At 38.0% G+C, this 12655-nt stretch overlaps 3 protein-coding genes across 3 annotated transcripts in view; 2 read left to right on the top strand and 1 right to left on the bottom strand.

Annotated features, from left to right (window-relative positions):
- LOC128232465 (synaptonemal complex protein 3-like) overlaps positions 1-5592 on the top strand; it is a 52340-nt gene extending 46748 nt beyond the window's left edge. The window contains exons 6-8 of the mRNA XM_052946031.1: positions 67-165; positions 4810-4914; positions 5303-5592. Of these exons, the coding sequence (XP_052801991.1) occupies positions 67-165; positions 4810-4914; positions 5303-5356 (258 nt within the window). The 3' untranslated portion in view covers positions 5357-5592. The remainder of the gene's footprint in view (positions 1-66; positions 166-4809; positions 4915-5302) is intronic.
- A 168-nt stretch (positions 5593-5760) lies between these two features.
- Positions 5761-11002, top strand: LOC128231309 (protein FAM221A-like). The gene is made up of 9 exons (XM_052943956.1): positions 5761-5909; positions 6185-6275; positions 6434-6512; positions 6666-6760; positions 7021-7211; positions 7438-7650; positions 7917-8027; positions 9320-9432; positions 9890-11002. Exons 2-9 carry the CDS (start codon positions 6199-6201, stop codon positions 9995-9997), a joined length of 987 nt encoding a protein of 328 aa, XP_052799916.1. The 5' UTR covers positions 5761-5909; positions 6185-6198; the 3' UTR covers positions 9998-11002.
- On the bottom strand, positions 10989-12635 carry LOC128231307 (integrin beta-1-like). The gene has a single exon (XM_052943954.1). It carries the CDS (start codon positions 12424-12426, stop codon positions 11239-11241), a length of 1188 nt encoding a protein of 395 aa, XP_052799914.1. The 5' UTR covers positions 12427-12635; the 3' UTR covers positions 10989-11238.
- Positions 12636-12655: the final 20 nt, after the last annotated feature.

The raw sequence follows: 12655 nt of genomic DNA, 5'->3' as shown, positions 1-12655 counted from the left end.
TCTTTATTTTAGATATTAACATTTAAAGTTATTGTTACAAATACCATTCACAATATTCTTTTACAGTTGCTCTTCAAACAGCAGCAGAAATTATTTGAACAGGCGAGAGCAGTCCAAAGTCAGAGGCTGAAAACAATCAAACAGTTGCATTCCCAATATGTGAAGGTATTGCTGGTCTTGCAAATGATTATTCACACAAATTATCTCCAAAGATTTACTAATAAGTGTTTATAATAATTAAAGAATTGGCATTGCTGCAATCTTGATTGACGTTGTCGTAATCAATTATTTAAAATACTATAGAGTTGTTGATCTTTGATTTTTTAACCATTTGGATCCAATTATTTTTTTCAATATATGATTACTTTCACCAAATTTATATTCTCTTGTAGATACTGCAATAATTTATCAAGGCTAGATAAATGAACAAGTCAGAATATGTATACACACAATCATGCCATATTTTTGAGGTATTTTGTTCAGAAAAGCAGGGGATTTTGACTTAAGCGAAAGGGATTTTTAACTTGTCTAAAACACATGCCGCCAACAAGGGTATTTTTCCTTCTCCGATCAAGCATGGTCACTTATTTTGGTTTAACTACTTTTAAAAGCATTTTATTTAAAACTATTTCTTTTTAACTGAAAAGCAATGTATTGAACATGTATGATTTGCTTTTTTTATGCCTCCCTTCGAAAAACCGGAGGTTATATGGCTTTATACATGTTGGTTTGAAGTGGAATTGGTTAGTCAGCGGTATTCCAATTGATAACTAGAGAACGCTTCGACCTAAGGTCAAGAAACTTAGTAGGGAGGTTTATCATGAACAGCATATGACCAATATTGATCAGTGGTCACAGTCATTCTGACCTTGAACACAAAAAAGCCTGTCTGATTGATATATAGAATACGCTTTGTCCTACAGGCAGGGAGGTTGGTCGTGACCAGTAAATGACGCATCTATTGATTTTGAGGTCAGTAGGTCAAAGGTAACGGTTGTGATGACCTTGGACTCATAAGTTTGTCAGATTAATAACTAGGGTATTCAGGGTCCTATAGGCCTAAAACTTGGTTGGTTATTGACAAGCGACTGACTCTGATTGATTTTGAGTTCAAAGGTCACAGTCTTGGTGACTTGAACACAAAGGAACTTGCCCATTGATACATAGAGCATGCTTGGTAATATGATCCTGAAACTTGGTAGTGAAGTTGGTCATGACCCATATTGATTCAGTCATCGAAATTAAGCATTTAGATGAACAAGCCCGAATTCTTATACTTTTGCTTGGCATCATATTTTTGAACAAGCCCTGCTATATAAAAGTCAGAATTTGAGCAAGCCCGGAAGACATTTTACCAGTGCAGGGCTTGTGTTTATTTCGACCACTGTTGATTTGGGGTCAAAGGTCACTCATGGTGACCTGAACACAAAAAGCTTGTCTGCTTGAAACTAGAGTTTGCTGGGTCCTACAGTTCTCAAACTTGGCACAGAGGTTTTTCATGACCAGCAGATGACCCCTATTAATTTTGAGTTCAGTTGGTCGACAGTCTCGGTTGTGGTGACCTTGGACACAAGAATCTTGTCCATTTTATTCCTAGAGTATGATTGTTTATACGGTCCTCCTGGTAGGAATTGTGGTCATGACCAGCAGATGACCCCTATTGATTTTGAGGTCAGAAGGTCAAAGGTTACTGTGACCTTGACGCAAAAAGTTTGTACAATTGATAGAGTTTAGTTTGTTGAACAGGCTATGGTCCCAAAACTTTGTAGGGTGGTTGGTCGGGACCAGCAGATGACCCTTATTTATATTGAGGTCAAAGGTCATGGTGACCTTGAACACAAAGAACTTTTCCAGTCGACAGCCTAAAGTATGCTTGGTCCTACTATCCTTGAACTTCTAGCCATTTTGATCATAACTTTAAATTAACCCATAGATGTTTAATGCAAAATGACGAATTGGTTGCCAGGGGAACATAAAGATGTTAAACATCATTTACCTCTTGTGCTCTAATAACGACTATCCATCCGATAAGGCACGATTGGGGCCATTTGTCAGGTGACTGTGACAGCAAGACTGGGAAATGGATAAAAATTCTAGGGTATTTTTCTCCACGATGGCGGATATGCCATGTTTGTGAATATGGAATGAGTTGTAATTATAAAATTATGCGATCAAAATGGAAATGAGGAGTTAAATGTACATGAAATATTTGATTATTTATCGATCATTAATTGCCAATAATCGGTGTTCAATCTCCGATAATCAGTAGTAAAATTTGTAAAAAAATTTAAACCTAATTCCCTCGCATTATGACTATTTAGCTACTATTATAGACTGTATAGCTGGATGAATTGCAAGTTTTTATTACATGAAAATGGTGGTGTTATAAAATTTCATACATGTGCATACATGTAACCCAATTTTTAGCTCACCTGTCACGTAGTGACAAGGTGAGCTTTTGTGATCACTCTTCGTCCGTCGTCTGTCCGTCCGTCCGTCCGTCCGTCCGTCCGTTCACAATTGCTTGTGAACACAATAGAGGTCACAATTTTGACCTAATCTTTATGAAACTTGGTCAGACTGATCATCTCTATAAAATCTAGGTCAAGTTCGATATTGGGTCATCTGGGGTCAAAAACTAGGTCACTAGGTCAATTAGTAGAAAAACCTTGTGAACACAATAGAGGTCACAATTTTAGCCTAATCTCAATGCAACTTGGTCAGAATGGTCATCTCTATAAAATCTAGGTCAAGTTCGATATTGGGTCATCCGCGGTCAATAATTAGGTCACTAGGTCAATTAGTAGAAAAACTGTGAACACAATAGAGGTCACAATTTTAGCCTTATCTCAATGCAACTTGGTCAGAATGATCATCTCTATAAAATGTAGGTCAAGTTCGATATTGGGTCATCCGCGGTCAACAACTAGGTCACTAGGTCAATTAGTACAAAAACCTTGTGAACACAATAGAGGTCACAATTTTAGCCTAATCTCAATGCAAGTTGGTCAGAATAATCATCTCTATAAAATGTAGGTCAAGTTCGATATTGGGTCATCCGCAGTCAATAACTAGGTCACTAGGTCAATTATTAGAAAAACCTTGTGAACACAACAGAGGTCACAATTTTGACCTAATCTTTATGAAACTTGGTCAGACTGATCATCTCTATGAAATCTAGGTCAAGTTCGATATTGGGTCATCTGGGGTCAAAGACTAGGTCAGTAGGTCAATTAGTAGAAATACCTTGTGAACACATTAGAGGTCACAATTTTAGCCTAATCTCAATGCAACTTGGTCAGAATGATCATCTCTATAAAATTTAGGTCAAGTTCGATATTGGGTCATCCGCGGTCAATAACTAGGTCACTAGGTCAATTAGTAGAAAAACCTTGTGAACACAATAGAGGTCACAATTTTAGCCTAATCTCAATGCAACTTGGTCAGAATGATCATCTCTATAAAATGTAGGTCAAGTTCGATATTGGGTCATCCGCGGTCAACAACTAGGTCACTAGGTCAATTAGTACAAAAACCTTGTGAACACAATAGAGGTCACAATTTTAGCCTAATCTCAATGCAACTTGGTCAGGGATGTTCCTTGCATGAAGCTCTACCAAAGTTGTTCAAAGACATGGATTCCATGCGAAACTCTGGTTGCCATGGTAACCGATAAGAAAAACTTAAAAAAAATTCTCCTCCAAAACCACAAGGCCTAGAGCTTTGATATTTGATATGTAGCATCACCTAATGGACCTCTACCAAGATTGTTCAAATTATGCCCCTGGGGTCAAAAATGACCCCGCCCCGGGTCACGTGGTTTACATAGACTTAGATATGGAAAACTTAACAAATCTTCTCCAAAACTAGAAGTCCTAGGTCTTTGATATTTGGCATGTATAATTACTTTATGGACATCTACCAAGATTGTTCTAATTATGCCTCTGGAGTGATAAGAGGCCCTGCCCGGGGGTCGCAAGTTTTACATAGGCTTATTTAGTGAAAACTTAAAATCTTGTCTAAAACCACAAGGCCTAGGCATTTGATATATGGTATGTAGCTTTACCTTGTGGTTCTCTACCGAGATTATTCAAATTATGCCCCTGAAGTGATAAGAGGCCCCACCTAGGGGGTCACAAGTTTTACATAGGCTTATATAAGGAAAGTGTTTAAAAATCTTCTTGTCTGAAAATGCAAGGCCTACGCATTCAATATTTGGTATGTATCATAACCAAGTGGTCCTCTACCAAGATTGTTCAATTTATGCCCCTGGGGAGAAGAGGCCCTATCCTGGGGGGAGTCACAAGTTTTGCATAGGCTTATATAGAACAAAAAACTTCTTGTCTAAACCAACAAGACATTGGCATTTTATATGTGGCATAACCTAGTGGCCCGCTACCAAGATTGTTCAATTTGTGCACCTGTGGTGAAAAGAGGCCTCACCCTGGGTGTCACAAGTTTTACATAGGCTTATATAGGAAAAAACTTTAAAATTTTCTTGTCTGAAGCCACAAGGACTAGGTCTTAAATATTTGGTTTGAAGCATTGCCTACTGATAGGGTCATGTGGGGTAAAAAACTAGGTCAGTGGGACAAATAAAAGAGTGGCCTCTAGGGGCCATACTTTTCATTGGATCTTTATGATAATAGGTCAGAATGTTCACTTTATTTAGCAAAGCTACAGGTGAGCGATACAGGGCCATCATGGCCCTCTTGTTAGTTATTTGTTTTTATTAAGGATTAGACATTCAGTAAAAAATATATCTAATGCGAGGTCTACAGTCTAATATATATGCTATACACCAATTAGGGTCTTGATGAGCTGGAGAAGAGCCACCAGAACCAGGCTGCTAGTGCCAACGTGGAACTTAAGAAGGAGATGAGTCTGCTTCAGAAGAAGATCCTCATGGATACTGTAAGTTGATATATGTGTGATACTGTAAGTTGATATATGTGTGATACTGTAAGTTGATATATGTGTGATACTGTAAGTTGATATATGTGTGTCCTTAAAAAGTCCTGTTTCTTCAAAATACTGTGAACCATACATGATATAAAGAAAAAGTAACACTTATTTGTATTATGAATCCATTCTTTTTTCATAGAAATAACTTATAAAATCAGCAATTGTATAACGTTTAATGTCAATTAATGTTTCAAAAACTCTCATACTTTTGTATGACGGAAGAAAGTGAACATTGATATCGTTATTTTATTCATTTTTATTAACAAAGATAATTTGTGTTTTTTGAGGATGCTTCCTGTCACTGTTATTAAAAAAAAATGTTTCATTTATTTTTCAGCAACAACAAGAGATGGCGAATGTGAGGAAGTCCTTGCAAACGATGCTGTTCTGAACCCACTCCATGATGTTATTAATTAACTCCTGCTGTTATGTTTTATTTTATGGCGGGACTTGTATGCAACCATTCGAAAATCGCATTCTAATTGAAATGTACATTTTGATTCTATGAAACATAATTAAATTAGATAAGATCATGTGAAACGAACTGTTGTTGATGTGTACATATAATGCAAAACTGGTTGTTATTTATTTTTATGTTGTCCTGTGTACCTTTGTTTAAGATGTTAATAAAAGAGTTAAAATCAATCGATGAATGAGTCGTACATGTTTTATATTTTATTAATGATTTAAGATTGACGTATGATTCAGAAATTTCATTTTCATGGTATATACATAGTGGAAGTAATCATCGCAATACAGTTTGTAGATTAACTATTCCAAATGTAGGAACTTGGGTGTGACGAATCCCGATCAATGCTTATCGATCTACTTGATAAATACTCGATGAACATTTGATATTTCATTTTCATGAAGTTATTTCTGCACACAGTAATTATTAGTCGATGAACCTAAACTAAACGGACTTTAAACTACCTTGTAATAAGGTAAGAAACAAAACGTTTTCTATAGATTAGCGTTAATATTTCTGCCATATACATTATATGTCATGTAAACACTTGCTGATTTAAGGGTGAAGTTTAATTCACCAAACCCAATGTTATCCTTCTGGGCTACCTTTTTGTGTAGGCGTCATTAAATACAAATGTCAATACAAAACAATTTTCTATCATCGACCTAACTTTTACGTTTGCCAAACCATTTCTTAAATTATGAAAATGATACACAAGTACTCAAAAGAGTGGTCCTTTCATTAATCTAGTTTGCCCTGAATCTATGATGGGGGACCAGTACCACCTTAAGTTCGATGCCTCAAAGGGCCAGGCGGTGGATGAGTACCTGGAATATCGCAGGTTTAGTAAAACAGCAGTTTCTTACATGAAATACAGTATTCAAATTGATGATCTCACACATAAAAATGAAGGCCCGAATAAAATGTTTATCTATTTCAATAAATTCATACCGAGTATCCAGTACATGTATATTTTACAGAGAACTTCGCTTTTTTTAGGATTGTGGGTGAAGATGATGGGGGTAAACCCTTTACTCCAAAGGAGTTCGAAGAATACAAGAAAAAAGTTTTACCAATGGTATGGTTTCATGTCCGGTTGTTTTGTAATAATTGCGGAGTAACTCTTGTAATGGATTAGAATTGATGTATTAAAACAAGTGCACTTTCGTTGGGTTATTTCTGCCGTATACCCCACCCACTATAAGATTTCGTGTTTATTTTTGGGTTGCAGCGTATGAAGAATCGACTCTACACGGCCTTGGCCGGCCCTACAGGGATGGACTGCAAGCTGGTAGGACCCGAAACGCCCTGCTTCTGCAAACACAGGTGAGGTGCGACCTGACGGACTCAGTAGATACAGTTGCAGTTTAACTAAAAAGATATACTCTGTAATGTATACGATCTAGTTTACTGTTCATTTTAGTTCACTATTCAAAGTTCCCCCATCATGTGTTCACCTACACATTTTGTGGTGCTGGTGGTGTTTTGTACGAAAACATTATTCGTGTAAAGTATAAAGTATGTTGAGTAACGATGTATATTTCCAAATAATACTTAACTGAATTGGATTTTGTGATGCATTACAGATACAAACAGCATAAAACCGACTTCGAAGCGATTCCAAAGGAGCGGCCAATCAAGCTGCCTTGCCGCGCGGCGGGCTGCAAATGCGCCAGCTACCACTACGTCCCTCTCAACGGCAGTCAACCGATCCGCTGTCACTGCAAACATACTGCTGACGAACACAAGGAGTTCGGCAAATTTGTTTGCACTAAAGGTAACAATGGTTATGGTCACTACTGTGGTGGCGGGTTTCGGAGCAGAAAAATGGTCGTCGGGTATATGCAACTGTACAGCCAAAACCCGTACACAAAAATATAATGCAGCATGGCAGTTGATATACCATGTAAGAAATTTATGCAATTAGTTTGCTAATTTTGTGATGTTAGAAAATAATATTCATTTGACCCTGAATATGAATATTTGGACGACTGACCTTACAGCCGGTTGTACAAAGTGCACGGGATTCAAGAGCTCGTTCACATGCGGTTGCGGAGCGCCGGTAAGCAGTCACACGATGATCGTGGAGACGGCCGATGAGCGGGAGGCGCGCGGACATCCGCTAGGGGAGGCAACCCCATACGCAGCTATGGGCGGCATAACTGGATTCTCTTCTATGGCCGAAGGATACATGAGATTGGATCCAAGTGGCAAAGGTAAGTTTTAAAATGATCGTTTAAGAAAAACATTGGTTAAATTTACATAAAACTTACGGTACGCATGTTTACGGGACCATTACTTGCATAAGCATGTGTGTAACAATGGCCATATCTTAAGCTTTAATAAATTTGAGTGATGTCCCTTGATCGACTGGATAACAAATAATGATCTTCTGGTGCCTTTGTTGAACGTAGACCTTTCCGAAAGTTCATGTACTTGCTTGTTTATAATGTGAAATGGTTTATAACATACCATTTTCTAGGTGCGCCGAACAAGGGTTTCCTTGAGCAATCGGTGACGTCGGCAGACAACCCATTCTTACGTTCCAACGTACAGGCCATGAAGCAACATCAGATGAAGAAAAATGCTGCAGGTACGTACAAAGGCATGCATTGAAATCGCGTGTTTGTTTTCCTTATAACTTATAACATACTGCGCACAAATCGTGTAAATGCAGCGAACTAAGCCCTTGCATCAAACTGCCAGAGCTAACTTATAAGCGTGACAGGGGGTGTAGGAAAGCATCCTCGTCTATGCAATTTTAATACACAATCTCAAAAAAGTCATTTAAGCTGAAATAACATAAGAAGCAAGATTCATAAACGCTTTGAAATCACTTGAGATAGGGTATTTTGTTCATAAACCATGGCTGTGCAATGATAATTAAGTTTGATGTCTGTTCCACTGACAAACTTTGTACAAATTATGAGTACATGTATTTGCTAGATATCGAGCGAGGATTGAACCCATCATTGTTGGAGTCTTCCGTGCGAGACAGTATAAACGCCACCACATTTGAAGTTTCATCGATACGATACGCTGAATTTAGCATACCTTACTTTATAATTGTAAAATTCTATACCAAGAAATCGTTTTAAAATTAACGCTTATTCCGCTTGTAATCTTGGAAGCTTTAAAGTGACACCGATTGGTATAAAATTGTGATTAATCGCGGTTGTAATATGCAAATTCATTGTTTTCATGACATCCTGCATTTTATACCAGCATGTTCGGTTATGCATTTTGCAATTAATTATTTATTTACTTTGTTGTCTTAACTGTATCCAATCGCTAGCTTAGAATAACTGGTTTATTTTCATTGACGTTGATGTTACTTAAGATGTAGTAAATGTGTCTTCATCAGTTCAAGGAAATCTGAATATTGTTCTACTTAATCAGTGCGCGATATGAAGACACCATGTTGATACTTAAAAATACTTTAGTACAAGTATTTGTGTTTCTTACAACAGTTTATTGAGTCTGATAAAGTTTCATCTCATGTGTTTTCCTTTTTGGGCGTGGAGGGCGGATAGAGTTTTTATGGTCCACTCGCCTCGATCATGACTGCATTATGACTTGACCCCCCCCCCCCCCCCCCCCGTTTAGAAGCCTTAAAAAGGGGGATTTACTCTCACACTTGAATGACATCCGGAAACGTGACACAACAGAGATCAGAGTAGATAGAGAATCAGCCCCGGTTTAATGGGGACCGACCGGAGGTGGGCGCGTCACCTTGGCACCATAGACTATATATCCTATCCCATGATAATCTGAGACGAATGATGCGTGATAATTGTTTTCCGTTTTAGAAGGTTCTTAACCTTAGAAGAGTCAAGTCAATTATGAGCTTCCGCTATTTCGTCAGAATGTATTTCCTGACTGCAGGTCTGACTGGTCCCGACGATGAGATTTTCGACGACCAGGCTGAACGCGTGTCTGCCATGAGGAGACCGGGAGAGGACGACATGGCGTATTACGAACGTAGACACCAAGAACGGGTAACGCACGGCGCCATTGGCGAAGTCTTGTCAGAGATTACGCATAAATAACATCACTTGCATTATTTTAATATCCAGTAATAATACTTGAAGGACAGAGGCATATAACGTAGACACCAAGAACGGGTAACGCACGGCGCCATTGGCGAAGTCTTGTCAGAGATTACGCATAAATAACATCACTTGCATTATTTTAATATCCAGTAATAATACTTGAAGGACAGAGGCATATAACAAAGGACGTCAAATAACAAACTTGTAGTTTTATTGTTCCAAACATGTTTACGGTACTTTGTGTATACTAGTTTACAATTCAGAAACGAAACAAAGTATTGTGTAACTATACAAGCTAAATGTTTATTTTGGTACTGGTAAGAAACACAATTTACAGAAAACTGGAAAGTAAAAATGCAACAAAACAAATGGAATTGAAGTATGTGTATAACTGTGGTTTCAGAAGGCTGCCGGTGACATTGGTGGAGCACCGGAAGTACAGATGGGCAGATTGGAGATCGGCTCCCGTAATGTAGTACAGGAGAAACCAAGATCCGGAAGGAAACACTGAACCCATCAGACAACATATCTGGAGCAGCCTCATATAATATATGCACTAAGTTTGGACTTCACTTGAAGAGTTAATCTAATGGTATTTTGTATGAAGAGCCACCATGTTAATCAGAATTGTTTTTGGTTTACATGTTATGTTTATTTCTATTTGTTTTTATTTATTATTTTATAAAATATAAGTAACTATTAACATGTCATAGTCGGTTTTTATTAAAAATATGGGGTTACTTGTCTTTCATATTTTTAAAATAATGCCCCATAATATTTAGCATTTCATTGTTCAGTGTTATTCACTGATAGAATATATAATTATTCTGGGACCATCGTATCAAAGGGCGGACGATGAATATGTGTAAGATCGACATATAGATAAGCAAGTGTAAGAAATCGAATTATGATTTAAACAAGTAAATTCAAAATAAACCTAGTGTAGCATTTTCAGTCTGACTATTTGTACCAAAATATATCTCATTACGACCGGTACTAAACGGACGGACGTTGCCATGGAAGGGATTGTATGGTCCCATTCTTCATAACCTTTGAATGGTTTGGAATAAAAAAGACTACTTTTTGTGCATGGTGACTGGTAATTTTCTGCAATTCGTATTGTTACTTAATCGTATTTTCATGCTTCATTGTTTCATAGTATGTAATTGTATAAGATTTTATACGTCATGTTTAGTTTTTAAACCGTAAAGAGGTGAAAGTAGAAGGTACAGCGTGACAAATGGAAACAGTTGATACTTATAATTATATGAATGATTAATCAATTGTGAATCACCCTTTTTATGTAAATTGTTTGAGGTGTACATACTGAATTTCTAATTTCATTTTTCTCAAACACATAACAATTGGTTTAAGTCACAGTACGATGACACATTTTGCTTCAACATATTGTTTCAATCACGGTTGTTTTTTTACAATATATGCTAACTTGAATGGTGCTCTGTTTTTGTGATATACATTTCTTTAGAAATAAAACAAGAACATTTAATTAATAATACCATAATTTATTAATTGTATATCCGATGTGTAAACCCTGGTCACTTGGTAATTAACGTGTTCTAATGATTACAATTAGCTCGCCGTTCGCGAGAAACAACCAAAATTGAAGTACGACCAGTGTGATAAAAAAAAAATCCGAAGTTTCAATCACTTGCCGACAAACACACTTAATTATATGCTTGGAAAACACACACACTGTATCCCGACTTGTCCATTGTTGAGCATCGACGGTATCTACAAAAAGTCGTTGAAAATAAATAATACAAGAACACTGCCGAATAGATGTAACCCAAAATTGAGCGAGATGGATGATGCTACGCCAACAGGTCCACCCTTCGATTGATCTGATTTGCCGTCACGTCCTTCGTCGCTGGAATCAGTTGTTTGAGGTGCTGCCTTAGTTGTAGTTGCTTCCGTTGTTTTGGTTATAGGTTTCGGTGTTGTCGTCTTTTCAGTAGTGGACAGAGGAGCGATGCTGAGGTTTACGATTGGAGTCGGCTCTGTGTGTCCCAGTATCTCTGCGGGTTCTGTCACAAGCAGTGGAGATTCAGTTCGTGTTGTCATGTTCACTATTTCTCTGAAATTGTAGCATGGTCGAACCATTATGGTTTTGCGTCCCATAATATCCTCAGTTTCCTGCATAAAGTAATAGGAGCAGGAAAACTTGGAGCTCCTGAACCGGCATTTTCGAAGAAAAGACGACGGCATCGTTGGAAAATCATATACAAGCTTAAAATTTGCCATGTTTGAACAAGTGTTTGGGCAAGCCATTATAAACGCCTTACATTCCGCGCACTCTCTGTATGTATTGCAGAACCCAAGTGAATGGGAAACTTCGCACGTGAAACCAGAAAACCCGGTTTGGCATTCACAAACTCCATCCCTACAGAGTCCACGGCCGTTGCATGGATTTTCATTAAAGGTGCCACACGCAAGATTTTCGTTAATATTGTTTTCTCTTCTGTTGTCAGAGGATCGAACATTATCATTTTGTGAAGACGGTTCAGTATTCGGAAACACATTTTCACCGAAATTATCCCCAAGACCAAAGTCTCCGCTTGGTTGAGAGGGAAGCTCCTCTGCATTTTCGGCTGTAGTGGGCGCAGTAAACCCAGAGAAACCTGTTAACCTAGGCAAATCAAACCCAGATAACATTGAATGTTGATCGGCTAAATCTGCCCCATTCACCTCACATTTGAGTCCGTAACGGCCCGGGTTGCAGGCACAGATGCCGCTAAGACACCGACCATGTCCGTTACAGGGCTGACCATTCTCTCCACGACACAGTGTATTCCGATATAAATCCTGCAGTGAGCTTCGCAGGTCTCCGTGCCGTTCAGAAGACCCGTGGGTCGGCCCATGTGACACAGCGACGCACCAGCAACAACATGTCACAACAGAGAATAAACCATACAATCCCATTGTCAACACTTTCCAAACGGTTTTCACCAACAGTAATACAGGAATATAATATGAACGTTACTTTTTATTGATTTCTATTTTCTATCTGTAATTATTTCTCTACATTGTCTTAAGAAACTTTTAAAACGAAATGAATCGAGCTTCTATTTCAGTGTCTGACGAGTTAATTGCGCGTCTGTTTGATTAATGAAGTTGCGGACGTATGCGTACGTACAAGTAAGTGGTGTGT

This window comes from Mya arenaria, chromosome 4, assembly GCF_026914265.1.
Source record: "Mya arenaria isolate MELC-2E11 chromosome 4, ASM2691426v1".
In the NCBI taxonomy this organism is placed as follows: Eukaryota; Metazoa; Mollusca; class Bivalvia; order Myida; family Myidae; genus Mya; species Mya arenaria.
This window is presented reverse-complemented; position numbering and strand designations above follow the sequence as displayed.